Raw genomic sequence first — 15,545 nt, 5'->3', positions numbered from 1 at the left:
ATACACGCTGACGGCTAATCAGAGGCCAGCAGCTGACGTCGGATTGCACGTGACTGGGGCCGCATGGCAGTGACGTCATGCACTCCCGTCGCTTGCACACTGAAATCAGCTGCTGGCTTCAGAAGTGCGGTGCCGGCGCCATTCCAGTGGTGTCGGCGCTCGCATTCCCGGGGCTCATGTGAGGTTCTTACATCACGTGAGCTCTGCACCCAATCAGCATTGGTGTCACTGTCCCCACCTTTGGACTTTTAAGTAATCAAGAGAAAGTGAGCGGCCAGCCGCAGTTCTCACTTCTTGTTGATTACTTATATTTCCGAAGGCGGGGACAGTGACGCCAATGCTGATTTGGCGCAGAGCTCACATGACGTAACAACCTCACATGAGCCCCAGGAACACGAGTGCTGACACCGTGCCAGCACTGGAGTTGAGTATAGGTGTTTTTATTTTAACGGGGGCAAACATTCAAAGTGAGAAGGGGTTGTCCTAGTAGTGAACAACCCATTTAAACATTGGACAAAACGTTTTTAAAGTGCAGAATAAAAATATATAGTGATATAAAAAAAAAATTCCAGAAAGAATATCCAACAATTTACACTATAGGGAAACATAAAAGCTTGGAACCTCTCACTAAATACAATCTGGCAATGATCCATGATAGAAAGCTTCTAAAGCTTACCTTTGGGGTTGGTTGTGCTAATCCAATTAAGGTCTGTCTCTCAGGGGTGGTCGACACAGCCGCTAACTCTAGGTTGTGAGGCTCGAGTTGACTAACAGTGGTGAAAAAGGTAGGTGTCGGCAAAGCTGCTGATGAAAAGTGAGGAGTGGTTCCATTGACATCCTTATGTCCTCTGAAATACAGAGCCACTTGCTTTCGTATGGTGGATGTTCTTGGTCCTCTTTCATGTTGAACAGCTGAAATCAATCCAGTAATCATCTTAGTACTAATCAAACTCATTTGGTAAATTGATGCAAGAGCAGGCTCTTAGATACTTCAGTTCATTAAAAGGTTAAAATCATGAAAATCTTCCCTCATACTGTGTCCTTGAGAGAACATTTCTTCCTTATGATTTCCTTTTTTCTAAATAACGGTATTAATCTATATTTTACCAGAGCTATGTCAATCATTTTAATGTAGGCTTCTGTTCTTAAGCATAATGCTTTTGATTTTGCTTATGTAAAAAGATACCAGTGACTGTTTCGCTGATTGCTACGAAAATCTTATAATTGGATTTTTTTTTTCTTTTTGTAATATGAGCGACAATAGATGATTGTATATTTAGGGCAGAAATGATCACGTTTCCTATTAATGGGAAGCAGACATTTAGTGAGTATTTTAATTACCATCTTTATTCATGTTGACTTCCAAACACTTCTTGAGGCGGCATGCTCGACATTGATTTCTATGTGTCTTGTCCACTGGACACCCACCCTGTAGAGGAAAAAAAAAGCATTATGTTGTGTACTGTGAAAGTCTATAACTTTCTACCAAGGTAAGTTATTTTTTTTTAACAAATGAAGATGTTAAGTTTTTTTTTCTCTAGCAAAACATGGGGAGACATCTGGCAAAGAATAGAACTATTGGAAAATAAGTTATCCTGTTGTTCAGGAAATAGTCCCGTTATTTTTGTTAACAGGTTGTAACATGCTTAACCACTTCACACTGCAGTCAATTTCCCTTTTTTCATTTTTTCCTCCCCTTCTTCAAAGACTCATAACTTTTTTATTTTTTGTCCATATAGCCATATGATGGCTTGTTTTTTGCAGGACAAGTTGGACTTTTGAATGACACCATTCATTTTATCATGTAATGTATTAGAAAGTGGGGAAAAAAATCCCAAGTGCATTAAAAATGGAAAAAAATGCAATTTCACAATTGTTTTTTTGGGGTTTTTATTTACCATGTCTACTATATACCTGGCAATATGATTTTCCAGATCAGTACGATTACTCAGATACCAAACATGTATAGTTTTCTTTTTATTTAAGTAGTGAAAAAAAATCGGAAATGTAAAAAAAAAACTAAAATTTTACTTGTGTCGCCATTTTCCGAGACCTGTAACATTCTCAATTTTCGAGATATGGGCCTGTGTGAGGGCTTATTTTTTGCGCCCTGAACTGACGTCTTTATTGATACTATATGTACATATGAAGTTTTGATTGCCTCTTACTGCACTTAATTGCACTGTAGCAACTGCCAAAAAACACAATTCTGGCGTTTTGATTTTTATTCTTGCTATGTCATTTATCCATTGGATTAATTTATTTTATATTTCAATAGGTCAGACATTTTTACGAATGCAGCGATACCAAACATGTGCATTTTTTTTTTTTTGTAATGGGGCGAAAGGGGGGAGATTTGAACTTTAGAGGCAGATGATGGCTGATTAAATCAGCCATCATCAGCTGGGAAAGATGCGGGTTCTTTGTGCGAGCCTGCATCAAAATCAGGGACATGACATATGACGTAAATGCACGTCATATGTCTTGAAGAGGTTAAAACTCATTGGGAGTCCCTACTCAATAATTGTGTTGCAAATTTACATTTTTTTTTATTTCTTTTGTATTCTTGGCAGTTAAGCAAGAAAAAGTGTCTACTACTGTAAAAGCAATAATCCCTTTTTCTCTGAAATTTTCCAAATCTAAAAGGGTAAAGATCTACTGACATATTTATTTTAAAGATGATTAAATTGATTCTATGTGAATCAAATTTGTGTTGAAATTGTGGAAATTCGTTACACCCAGCAAATTCAAACAAATTGCAGTTTGCTTCACACAAAATGACAATAAATGCCCTCTGCCATTTTACACATTGCAGAAGATAGTATCAGCAAAGGAAGGCCGGCATGACCTTGAGCGGGGCTAGTAAGTCTTCCCCATATTGCTTTGCAGCTATCACATCAGATGTTATAGTACAGCCAATTAGGAAAGGCTATCATAGCATGTATAAAAGCAAAGGCATGGAATGCAGCAGCCATTTTAGTATGAATCTGGATTGTGCTAGGATATTACAGCTCAGCATTATGGTAGGGAGAGAAAGCCATAAAATAAGACACATTCTACGGATAGTGTGTGACAGCACATCAGTGAAAAACAGTTTTCATTAGTTTTCCCATAGCCATATATTTTGAGATCACTGTGGCATTATTAAGGCTGTATTTAGATTAAAAGGGGGTTTGATACAGTCCTAGGAGACCTCAGAGTGTCATACACATCTCTTAATGTCAATTGTATTACTTGTAATTCACAGCCAATCAATTTTTCATTAATTAAATATTTTGGGAAAAATGTGGCAAAGAATTTAAAAAGATTCATTAAACTTGCATGAAAAAAACACTTAAAAAATGATAAAAAGATTAAGCGTATGCACTGCAATGCTAGTATTTAGACCTTATTTTAATAGTAATTTGTTGCAGAAACCATTTCAAAATAATAAAAAAAAAATAGGGAGCCAATTGTATTTGTTTTTATTTCTGCACCTTTAATTTTTCTAATTAGACATAGTTTAATATTCTGCAAATATTTCTATAAATATATATTTCAGGTAAAAGAACCCTCTATTAATTCTCTCACAAGATTTTTGTTATAATATATCTTCTCTTTCAAATATTAAATTATATTTTACTAATATAACCAAGTAGAAAATTCAGTATACAACTTCAGTAATTTATACAAGTCATGTTACAGCGAATATAAAGAAGACAATGGCATTTAATGTCAACATAGTAGTATTAAAACAACAAGAGGAAAAAAAAGTAAATAAAAAAAATAAGGTGGGGAAGACGTAAGTGGGGGAAGGGAATGAAGGGGCACATGGAAAATTAAAAAGAAAACAAAAAAAGAATATCAAAGTTGATACAGATATGCTGTATTAAGTTATGTACTGTAACTAGCCAAAGAACAGACTAGCACTTCACAGTTGAGAACGAGCGTATGTTATCCACGAGTCCCAGATTTTGAAAAATTTAGCTTGAGTGTCATTGATGACAATTGTAAGTTGCTCATTAAGTTATCTATACAGGTTATAAATTCCAGGAATTGGATGTGTGTTTGTTGAGAAGTCTACATTGAGACCAAGTGAACTTGGATGATTTGTGATTCAAAAAAGCTTCGACAGATTGGGCCACATTGTATACTCAGGATGAGAAGCGAGACACCCATGGGCAGGTCCACGATGGGAAACAATTGGCTAGATAACCATGGACCATGTGTGCTACTAGGACATGAGAACTTTGTATGCAGATTCCATCGCATCGAAGCTTATTGAGAAGGCAGAAATAGCGTAGCATGCATTATTCCCGGAAGCTCCGCCATAGGTATTCACAAAGTCAGCCTCACTTATCCATACATGTGTATGGTATGATGAGAAACGCTATTCAACAGTGAGTAGACAAATGGAAATTAGACCTCTTGAGTGTGGAAATGTATGGCAAATACGTTCAAGTGATGTAAAAGTACATAGAGGGTTGAAACCAGACAGATAGCTCAGCAACCAATGTTTTATTTGTCAATATATAAGATATTGTGAAGAGAGAATTGAGTATTTCTCTCTCAGAACATCAAAAGAGACAAGGAGAACTGATACATTTTCTCAAAACCTCTCAACTGTCACCACTAGAAGGAAGAATATTCTTCTTCACAGAGTGTGAAGGCCCTATTATGCCATAAAGATTGAAGGGAAAGGTGAGGAGATACAAGTTTAGCCAATACTTTAACTGCATCCCAAATATTAAGGGAGTGGAGTATCACAGTGCTCAATGCAGAAGGTCTGAACATGGGGAATTCATAATAGGGAATTAATAGGCAGAGGGGAAATGTTAGGAATCTCCAGAAAGACCCACAGGGGCATTTAAGCTGCAGGATGTAGTGTAGAAAGTTGGGCTATGGCAGTTGCCTGATAGGTGATCATTTAAGGGAAGTCAGGGTGTGGAGGGTGATATGGAGGCATCGAAACTTTCACATGTTGTGGTGGGATGCTTTTGCAGCAGAAACAAAAAGTATATGGTGACAGAAATGGGCAAGATACATAAAAGGTAGTTATGGTTTGGGAGAGCTGTCATTTTAACATCACTGATTTTGCCTAGCCAAGAAGTGGTTAATGGGGACCAACTGAACACAAGGTTGGAAATGGAGTGAACTCACAGTGGGTAGTTAGCTGTACAAAGGTTCTTATACAAGGGGGTGATACAAACCCCTAAGTAGTCAAGATGGGTGGTAGACCACTTAAAGAGATAGAAGACATGTCATGCTCGGGTATGTAAACATTGAAGGTATATGATTTTGAATTATTAATAGTCAAGCCACAGACATTGACAAAAGCTGTTAAAATAGAAAGCAGGTTGGGGACAGTGGTAAGGGGCTGTATAAGGGTTAGCAAAATGTCGTCAGCGAATCAACGTTATTTATAGGACACACCAGCTACCTCAATTCCCCTGACGTGCAAACAGGCTTTTATGGGTGCTAGGAGTGGTTCAATGGAGAGCACAAATAGAAGGGGAGAATAGGGGCAGCCCTGCCACATTAATCTCTCTTATGGGGAATGGTACACATTTATATCCTGCGTACTGCACTGGGGTTAATATAGAGAGCAGAGACCCAATTCAGAAAAGTACATGCAATCCCACGATAATGAATCAAAAGCTTTAGAAGTATAGAGAGAGAAAGCCATGTGGACAACTGTACGGATATTAACTCTTTCGCGACTGATGACATATATATGTCATCAGTCGTGTCCCTGCCTTTGATGTGGGCTCCAGCGCTGAGCCCGCATCTTTCTCTGCACTTGATAGCTGATTTGATGCCTCTAACATCCGTGGCTGTTAACAAGTTCAATCACTGACAGCAGCATTTAACACGTGCTGACCTGAAGCGCGTCACAAGTCCCGTCCATCGGCACTCCTTTCACATGATCGCGGGGTGCCAATGGGTTATCATGACAGCTGGGAATCTACAGAAGACCTCCGTGCCTGTCACTGTGAATCTTCTGTGAACGCCGACTCGTGGTTGGCGTTCATAGGAGATCATGATTTTTGCTATATATAGAGGGCTGAAGCCCTGCTATGTATGGCACAGGAGATTGGATGATCCCTGCTTCAAGTCTCCTAAGGGGTCTAATAAATAAAGTAAAAAAAAAGTTTTTTAAAAATATAAAAAAAACACAAAAGTTCAAATCACCCATTTATCCCATTAAAAATAAAACTATTTAAAAAAAATACACATATTTGGTATCACTGCGTTCAGAAATGTCCGATCTATTAAAATATACAGTAAATTAATTCCATCAGTAAACGGAATAACGAAAAGAGAAATCAAAACACCAGAATTAATTTTTTTTGGTCGCAGCAACATTGCAATAAAATGCAATTACAGACGATCAAAACATTGTATCTACCCCAAAGTGGTATCAATAAAAAAACATTAACTCAAGCCGCAAAAAATAAGCCCTCACCTAGCACCAGATCATGAAAAATGAGAACGTTATGGGTCTCGGAAAATGGCAACAAACGCAAAAAAACAAATTTCAGAATTTTTTTTCACCACTTAAATAAAAAATAAACTATACATATTTGGCATCTGCGTACTCATACTGACCTGGGAAATTATATTGCTAGGTCAGTTTTACCATATAGTGAATATGATAAATAAAAAAACAAAAAAACAATTGTGGAATTGCACTTTTTTGCGCAAGTTCACCGTACTTGGAATTTATTTCCCATTTTCCAGTACACAATATGGTAAATCAATGGTGTCATTCAAAAGTACAACTGGTCCCTCAAAAATACAGCCCTCATACTGCCAAATTAAAGGAAAAGTAAAAAAGTTATGATTCTTGGAAGAAGGAGAGGAAAAAACTAAAAATGGAAAATCGCCCGGGGGTGAAGGGGTGAATGCTAGCCTAGCATTGCAGGATGAATCCCATTTGATCTCTTTGTATTAGATAGTTAAGAATGAATTCAGTCTAATGGCTAGAAGCTTAAAATTAATATTCACTAGTGAAATAAGTTGGAATTTGTTATATCTAGATTGCATTGTTTAGGCTTTGGCACCATGACTATTTTAGCTAGTGTAGAGGTTGAGTGCAGAGTGAAATCAGACTTAAGGATATTAAAAAGAGAGACAAGATATGGACCAGAAAGTTTAGCAATTTTATTTTATTTTTTACAAAAGAGCGCTGAGAAATCATCAGGGCCTGGGGATGTGTAAGGTTATAGGGATTTAATAGCTACTTGGAATACCAATAAAGTTATGTCTGCCTCCATAAGATTTCCATAAGCAGCTGTCCTCTCACAGTGCTTCAGATTCCATCTCACAGGCAGACACTGTGGGAGGGAGGGGCAGTACAACAGAGCTGACAGCACTATGACAGTACAACTGCTACTATAAATGTGTTTGTAATGAGACAAAGTTGAGCTCTGCTGTACTGTGCTATCTCTAGGGCAGAGGTCCCCAACCGCCGGTCCGCGGACCAGGACCGGGCCGTTGGGGTTTTTCAGCCGGTCCGCGGCGCCGCTGACAGTTGTAGAGGATCAGCAGGGAGAAAGCCAGCATGTGATCAGTAGCCTATAAGAAAAGAGGAGGAGGGACTGGCAGTGAATAGATAATTAGCCATGCGGCCCTACTGGCAGAATGTGCTCAGGCAGGAGCAGGGACAAGCAGGTCATGTGTGTCCAGCGCTCCTTCCCCTCCTGCTAGCTGCGAGTTGGAGGGGGAGGGGCTCTGGATGCTAATGGGCAGCTAGATATGACGCCAGGTGTCCCACCCTTATGACTCCTGTAGCTGTGTTCTGGTGTCGTGCGGCCCAGCAGCAGATTTTCTGGTTAAAGTGAAAAAAGCAAATAACAGTGAAAATTCATAGCAGCAGTGGCTGTGTCCAGTAGCAGCAGTAGTGGTCATCATCATCAGATGGGACCTAGATGGGATCGTCTTGTTGCAGGAAAACAAGCCCAGTGCTCCCACTGATCCAGGAAAACAAGCCTGGTGCTCCCACTCATTCTGAACCTATGGTAAGTTGAATCACATTCTCATTATAAATGTCATAATTATATGATAAGTATGCACTAAGCTCCACCCCTCCACAACCCCACCCACATATGACCAAAGCCCCGCCCCCACCGGGCCATTGAAAACTGGTCTTGCTTAAAGCCGGTCCCTGGTGCAAAAAAGTTTGCTGACCACTGCTCTAGGGGACTGTGTTAGTTCTGATGTAACTGCAGAGCTGTGCATGATTATGAAAGTAAAGTGTCAGTCGTTACTTGGTTCACACGTATAAGTCCCTTTTTATTTAAAATCAGCTCTGGAGGCAGATTCTTATGGAGATTTGTATCCGGCCCATAGATCTTAACAGCTCATTTTCAAATTAAGAAAAATGTGAATTTCTGTGTAAGACATCAGATAGTAGATAGCAAGGTATCATTTGTTTTAAACTTTCTAGGACCTGCATTCCCATATAGATGGCTTTGAGGGTTGATCCTACTTACCGATTTTCTAAGGTGCCATGTGAAAGATTGAGTAGCTGGGATTATGGCTGCTATGTGGCTATGGTCTGACCAAGGGATAGTTAGGATGTTAGCTGACTTCATTTGTAGAAAAAGATGAACTGAGGTGAATGCGTGATCTATCCGACTGAAAGAGGAATCGGGATTGGAATAAACAGTGAAGTCTTTTTTTGATATGATGCAGTTCTCTCCAACAGTTGGAAAGGTTGAATGACTTTATTGAGGAGAAAATAAGTGAGAGATGAATGACTGAATGAGAGCAAGTGTGTGCACATAGCATGTTTTAGATGCCGGTGTATTGGCATTGTTTTTGAAGCCAAAGGTGCTTCAGAAAAATGCTGGCAGTGCTTTCCCTAAAACGTCTTCTTTTTTGCATATTGCTTTTGCTGCTTTTTTTAAAATATTATTTCACATTTAAGATAGTGGCGGCTTCCAAGGGGTAGCTGGCAGAAGAATGGACTAGTCACTTCTTTTAGCTGCTTCACAACTTTCGAAGCCTGAAGCAATTAAAAGAAGTTACAAAAGACGGAACATATGCACAGCAAGTCTTTCTGACATTGCTGTGGATATGTTCATTCTTTTTGCCTTTTTTAAATGCTTTTCCAGGTGGGTACCAGGTGTAATGTATCTGAAAAATACATCATGTGCACATACCTAAAGGGTGATGAAGTAGTTCTATCTATAGTAGGGCCTAAACTAAGTATGAGTATGCAGCTAATAGTAGGAATCCTCTTTGCTGCAAGCAATTGACTTTGAGAAGATAAGAGAAAAAATAAGTTTGGTATTAGTTGGGAGCATAGTATGAGGCTATTATCAATTCAACATCAAACAACGTTCCCTGTAGGAGGAGATAACTGACCATCGGGTGCACTATTTCCAGTGTCCAAGTAAAGGTTAGATACTTCTTAAAGGCTATGTAGACTGCTTTTCTCAGTTAAGTTTGCCCAGTAGATTAAAGGGAACTTAAAAATCTGGGACTCCTGCGGTTTTGCAGTAAGCTAAATCACTGAATATTATGACAAATCAAATGAAAAGTTGAGGACAGGGATTTGGAAGGCATTTAGGGAGATAACGAAACAAATACTAAGAAGAGCCTATGTCTGAGTGAGGTAAGATTTGCAACGAAGCACACAGAAGCATACACAACTTTTCAGATGCGCTGAATTCATTAAGAGGTCTGCACCTTTTAATGAATCCGGCATGTCTGACTCCAGCACACCCCCTCATCAAGACCGGCATAGACAACGACAGTCATCATGAATTGTGGCTATGGTGTCCCTCAATCTTTTTGAAAATAGCAGAGGGCTCTGATTATAGAACATCTTCTCTAGCTTCGTTATTAAGCGTTCATGGGTTTAATATCTCATATAGTCCATTAACAAGAGTAGCACTGTTTATGTAAAAAAATAAATAAATAAATAACCAGTTCTGGACCAGGCCATTTTTTCCCATTCCTGACCAGACACATTTTAAGGTTATTTGTTCATACAGTTTTAAGAGCTCTAAAAAAAATTCTTGTTGACATGTCGACATGGGCAGGGAAAAAAACTCCCTTTTGTTAAACTATTTGTTATTATTATTATTTATTATTATAGCGCTTTATTATTTCATGGCGCTTTACATGTGAAAAAGGAGGTATACATAGCAAAAACACTTACAATAATCTTGAACAAAACAAGTGAGCGACTGGTACAGGAGGAGAGAGGACCCTGCCCGCGAGGGCTCACAATTTGCAAGGGATGTTCATGTTGTTCATTTGTTTCACACATTACGCCCCCATAAGGTCATTAAAGACCTTTTGGGGGGCATTTCAACATTTAGATGATATTTTAATATTGCGATTTCTCCTGTAACTGGGGCTGGTATATTAGACCCAGTTACAGAGCAAATTCAGCCTCCTGCTTGAACTGCAGAACCAATTTGGGTATGGTATCAGTGCTTCCTATACTGTATACATAGCACTTGTTCAATGCTTTATTTATAGCGATCAGGAAAACAAAGATGGTAATAATTAGGGATGAGCGAATGTACTTGGTGATACATGGATATCACTTGGGTATCTGGGTGCTTGGATATGCTCGGCACTTGGTGAGCTTTGGCTGGTGCTCGGATTTGAAGCTCGAATCCCTGCACTGCATGTTTGATGCCTGTTACACAGCCAATAAACATGTGGGGATTGCGTGCCAGTGACTGTAATGTCGTAGCCTTCTTGGTAGTGGCATTACTATGTTTGGCTGGCCGCATAGCGTCATCAGAGGTTATGAAAGAACAGGCGCCGCCACGCTCGGCACACTGACGCTATTACACAGCTCAGGGACAGTTCTTATTTCTTATTGAAAGGAGAGAGTGGTTGTCCAGGCCTGTGTGCACAGTTTAATGAATCAGAGTCCTCTATTGTTGATACTGGTGCTGATGCTGAACCATCATATTAACAGTACTTGTAAGGGCTAAACCTGTGCTTTGCTGTTTGTATCAGATACATTCTGCATTTAGCCTAGGGAGGGACAGTTGCTGGAGTAGGGAGAATGGCTGAATACAGTAACTAGGCAGGGCTTAGGGCTTTGCAGTCTGTTGCTAAATATATAGCTGCAGCAGTTGACCGCATTCTTTTTTTTGAAGGGGTGAAAAAATTGACTATATTGTCATCCATACAGTTTAACATGCTTAGTGTTACATTATGGTGGTATATAACACTCGAAAAAAAGTTCAACATTTTTTCTGTATTCAATTAGTCATCCATAGAATATTACGTTTTTTGTGTTACATTTCAGTGGTATATAACACTCCAAAAAAAGTTTTAAAAAAATTCTGGGTGCAATTTGTCATCCATAGAGTATTATGTGCTTTGTGTTACATTTCAGTGGTATATAACTTTCCAAAAAAGTGTTAACATTTTTTTTATGGATTGAATTTGTCATCCATAGAGTATTACGTGACTTGTGTAATATTACGCTGGTATATAACACTCCAAAAAAGCGTTCAAAAGTTTTTCTGAATTCAATTATTCGTACATACAGTATAACGTGCTTTGTTTTACATTGCGGTGGTACATAACACTCCCAAAAAGCATTAAAGAAAAAAATTCTGGATTAAATTAGTCATCCATAGAGTATTACGTGCTTTGTGTTACATTTTGGTGGTATATAAAACTCCCCAAAAAAAGTTCACATTTTTTTCTGGATTGAATTTGTCATCCATGCAGTTTTACGTGCTTTGTGTTACATTACGGTAGTATTATACTCCAAAAAAACGCTTTGCCTGCTGCAGGTGACCAATTTTTTATTAAAAATAAACTTGGTTTCAACAGACCTAGCAATTGGAAAATGCATCAGGTGTGTGGTATGGGATGGGGAAGTGGAAGTGCTGATGATGGTGCACGTAGATGCTGAGGACATGAGGCAGGTGCGACTACACCTGTTGCTGGAGAACAAGAAACACGCCCATCCACGACAACATAGGTTCCTGTTCCACTTTTCACAAACCTGGGTAGATAAAACTGGGATAGAAAAAAGAGAGAGAGCGCTACCTAAGGGTAGTAAATAAGATAAAAATTAGATATTTAAGTCTTGTATGTGCTCACCTGAGCCGGTTGTGCAGGTTAGGCGCAACTCTAGTTTAAATTTTATGAAAGTGGGGGTCTCCATTGACATACACTTGACAAAGGCTCTTGTAGCAGAAAAATGTTGTGCGAATATCTAAAATTTTAATGTCATACAGCAATGATTTCTGTGACTGCAAATTTTAATAAATTAATTATTTTAAACTCTGCAGTTAATCTATTGGCACGGACAACGATAAACCCAACAAACTTTCTTACCATGATGGGAACTTCATCTTCCAATGGGAGCACCTCCGGGTAAATTTCTTGCATATGTCCCACTTTGCAGGGAGACACGGTACACCACTTCTGAAGCCACACTAGTGTGAACAGGTGATTGGTTGGAAAGCAGATAATGCTTCCAGCATGCTTGGCAGCACCAACCAGTCTTCCACACGGTCCAGTCTTACCAGCCAACAGTCTGGATCACTTAATCCTGACCCTGATCCTCCTTCCTCCCACCATGTTGAGTCCCAGGAGACTAGTGATCCCACACTAGGACAATCCGAGGAGCTCTTTACAACATCATGTCTTGATTGTGGCCTCTCACCCTGCATGGTCCAAGAGGGACAGGAAGAGATGCTCTTTATTGATGTACAAAAATTCGAGCAGCCAGTCACAAGAAGGTGATGGTGAGGAACGGCAAATTTTGTCTAACGAGGAAGATGAGGATGAGACACAGTTGCCGATAAGTCAGGTTGTTGTTTAGTCACCAAGTCAGTAGGACCAGGGTGCAGCGGTGGAACACGAGGTTGTGGATGACAAAGTCACCGACCCAACCTGGGAAACTGGCATGCAGAGCAAGGCCAGCAGCACTGAGGGTGAGGGATTGGAAGCACCGAAAAAGGTGGGAAGAGGCAGTGGGTTGACTAAAGGGAGAAGGCGGGCAACTGACAAAAAATGGTTATTTGCAACCTCTGCCATGCCAAGATCAGCAGGGGCCTGACCACTAAGAGCCTATCCACCACCAGCAGGAACATGTCATCTAAGCACCCGACTCAGTGGGCCGAACACCTGGGTCCACGATTGGCGCCAGCGGGTGACACCACTACCTCTTCCCCTGTGCTAGGTGCTTCCCAATCCCCTGTCCATGACACTGGCACAGATGCCTCCCACTCTGCACCTGCCCTTACACATTCTTAGGCACAATCATCAGGCACTGACAAAAACTTGTTCCAGCACAGCGTTCAGCTGTCCCTACTTCAGGCTTCGGAACAAAAAAGAAAGTTCCTATCCACCCACCCACTGGCCTAAATGCTGAACGGGCACATTTCCAGGCTGCTTGCCATGGAAATGTTGCAGTTTAGGCTTCTGGATATGGAGGATTTCTGCTGATTCATGGCGGAGCCGTCCCTCCGTACTTGGTCCCCAGCCGCCACTTTTTCTCCTAGTGTGTTGTTCCCGCTTTGTACCAGCACTTGTCCAGGAACATCACCCATGCACTTACCAATGCCGTTACTGGGATTGTACACTTAACGACCGACACATGGACAAGAACTGGTGGCCAGGGATGCTACATTTCTCTGACGGCACACTAGGTGAACATTGTGGAGGCTGGGGCCGAGTCCCACCCTGGTATGGCGCATGTCCTACCGACGCTGAGGATTGCTGGTCCTACTTTTATCAGGGTTTCTTCCACCTCCTACACCAGTTCATGCACCCCTCCATCTCTGATTTGTTATCTCAGAGCACGTCATCCACATCAGCTGGAAGCTGGAATTTCTGCAGCACTGCCTCATTAAAGCAGCAACAGGCTCTACTGAAACAAATTTGTCTAGGAGACAAACCACACACTGCGGCAGAGTTATTCAAAGGAATAACAGACCAGACAGATCTGTGGCTCTCGCCATTGAACCTCCAACCAAGCATGGTCGTGTGTGATAATGGCCATAACCTGGTGGTGGGTGTGAAGCTTGGCAAGCCATGCTTGGCTCACATGTTCAACTTTGTGGTTCAGCAGTACCTGAAAACCTACCCAGATTTGCCAGTGCTTCTGGTCAAGGTACGCCACGTCAGTGCCCATTTCCGCAAGTCGTTTGCAGCTGCCGCCGCTCTGGCGGTGCTGCAGCAACGGATGCAAGTGCCAGCTCACCAACTGGTGTGTGACATCACCACACGCTGGAACTCCACACTGCACATGCTGGCAAGGCTTTGTGAGCAGCAGAGGCAAATTGTCGAATACCAGCTCCAACAAGCCCATCGGTATTCTGGGCTGCCTCCACACATAAGGCTTATGAAGAGAAATACCCATTAAAATATAACCTTTAATAGATCATTTCATTAAAAATAGTCCAGGAAACAGAAATTAGAAAAAAGACAATCAACCCACATAGGGAAGATGCAAACAATGTGGCTATTAGTGGATAAATGATTTTATGCCACATGAATAGATGATAAATATAGTTATTATCTCACTCACCCTATTAATATCCTAAAATGTGCCCCCTCCTTGCAGCGGAGGTTGGCACCCTAGCTTCAACGCAAAAAGGCGCACCTGTTCACCGATGGCTAACCCTGATAAATACTATTATTTCCTGGCCTATAACCACTTTTCTATAAGCAAACAATTAATGTTAAAGTAAGCTAATTCCAAATTAGGGATAATACCCCGCCGGAGAGGTAATAAACCATGGAGCCAGATGAAACTAGGGATTAGATAGACTTTAACACACTGATAGATACACTCATAGATACATTCCACGGGTGAGATAGTCATAGATAATGCCTATTCATGTTCCATAAACAAGACATAAAATCAAACTAACACTCGTGACGGGGCTTAGAAAAACATTGTCAATTAGCTTAAGCCTCAGTAAAGTGAAATAGCCTCTAAATACAATGGCACAACAATTGGTAGACAACAATAGATAATAAGTTTTATGCCCAAAAGACAAATAATAATAACAGTAATAGATAAACTTGTTTTCTTTCTCACCCTGTAAAGTCCCTAATAGGTGTCCCAGCCTTGCCGCGGAGGTTGACACCCTTACTTGAACGCAATATGGCACCCCAGCTCAACGACAGCTCCCCCTGATACATCCTATTATTTACTATACTTTTAATTAAAATAGTAATGGAAGCTACGGATCTTAGATACCCATCACAGATGGATATCACTCAAAATAGATTATGAGAAACGCTGCTGTAGATGCTGCAGCTCGATAATATTACAGCTCACACAGGATACATCAAGTGTAACACCCCTCAAAAATAAATGTCAATCAAAGCAGATTATGATAAGCACTGCTGTGGATGCTGCAGCTAAATAAGATACAGTTCACACAGGATACATCAAGTGTAACACCCCTGAAAGGTAGATATCAATCAAAACAGACTGTGATAAGCACCACTGTAGATACTGCAGCTAGATAGGATGCAGCTCACACAAAGTACATCAAGTGTAACACCCTCAGGGCAAGCAAGACATTGATAAGATAACATAGGACACAGAGATC

The 15,545-nt window shown here is 40.5% G+C and overlaps 1 protein-coding gene across 1 annotated transcript in view; it reads right to left on the bottom strand.

Annotated features, from left to right (window-relative positions):
- Window positions 1-15,545, bottom strand: part of NR2E1 (nuclear receptor subfamily 2 group E member 1) — a 73,433-nt gene that overhangs the window by 15,978 nt on the left and 41,910 nt on the right. The window contains exons 3-4 of the mRNA XM_073673178.1: window positions 1,342-1,429; window positions 677-912 (exon numbers count right to left, since the gene is read on the bottom strand). Coding sequence (XP_073529279.1) covers window positions 677-912; window positions 1,342-1,429 — 324 coding nt within the window. The remainder of the gene's footprint in view (window positions 1-676; window positions 913-1,341; window positions 1,430-15,545) is intronic.

This window comes from Phyllobates terribilis, unplaced genomic scaffold (genome assembly GCF_046119375.1).
Source record: "Phyllobates terribilis strain yellow unplaced genomic scaffold, ASM4611937v1 Scaffold_3__8_contigs__length_932513732, whole genome shotgun sequence".
Classification (NCBI taxonomy): Eukaryota; Metazoa; Chordata; class Amphibia; order Anura; family Dendrobatidae; genus Phyllobates; species Phyllobates terribilis.
The sequence above is the reverse complement of the archived record's forward strand: the minus strand, read 5'-3'. Positions and strand labels throughout refer to the sequence as shown.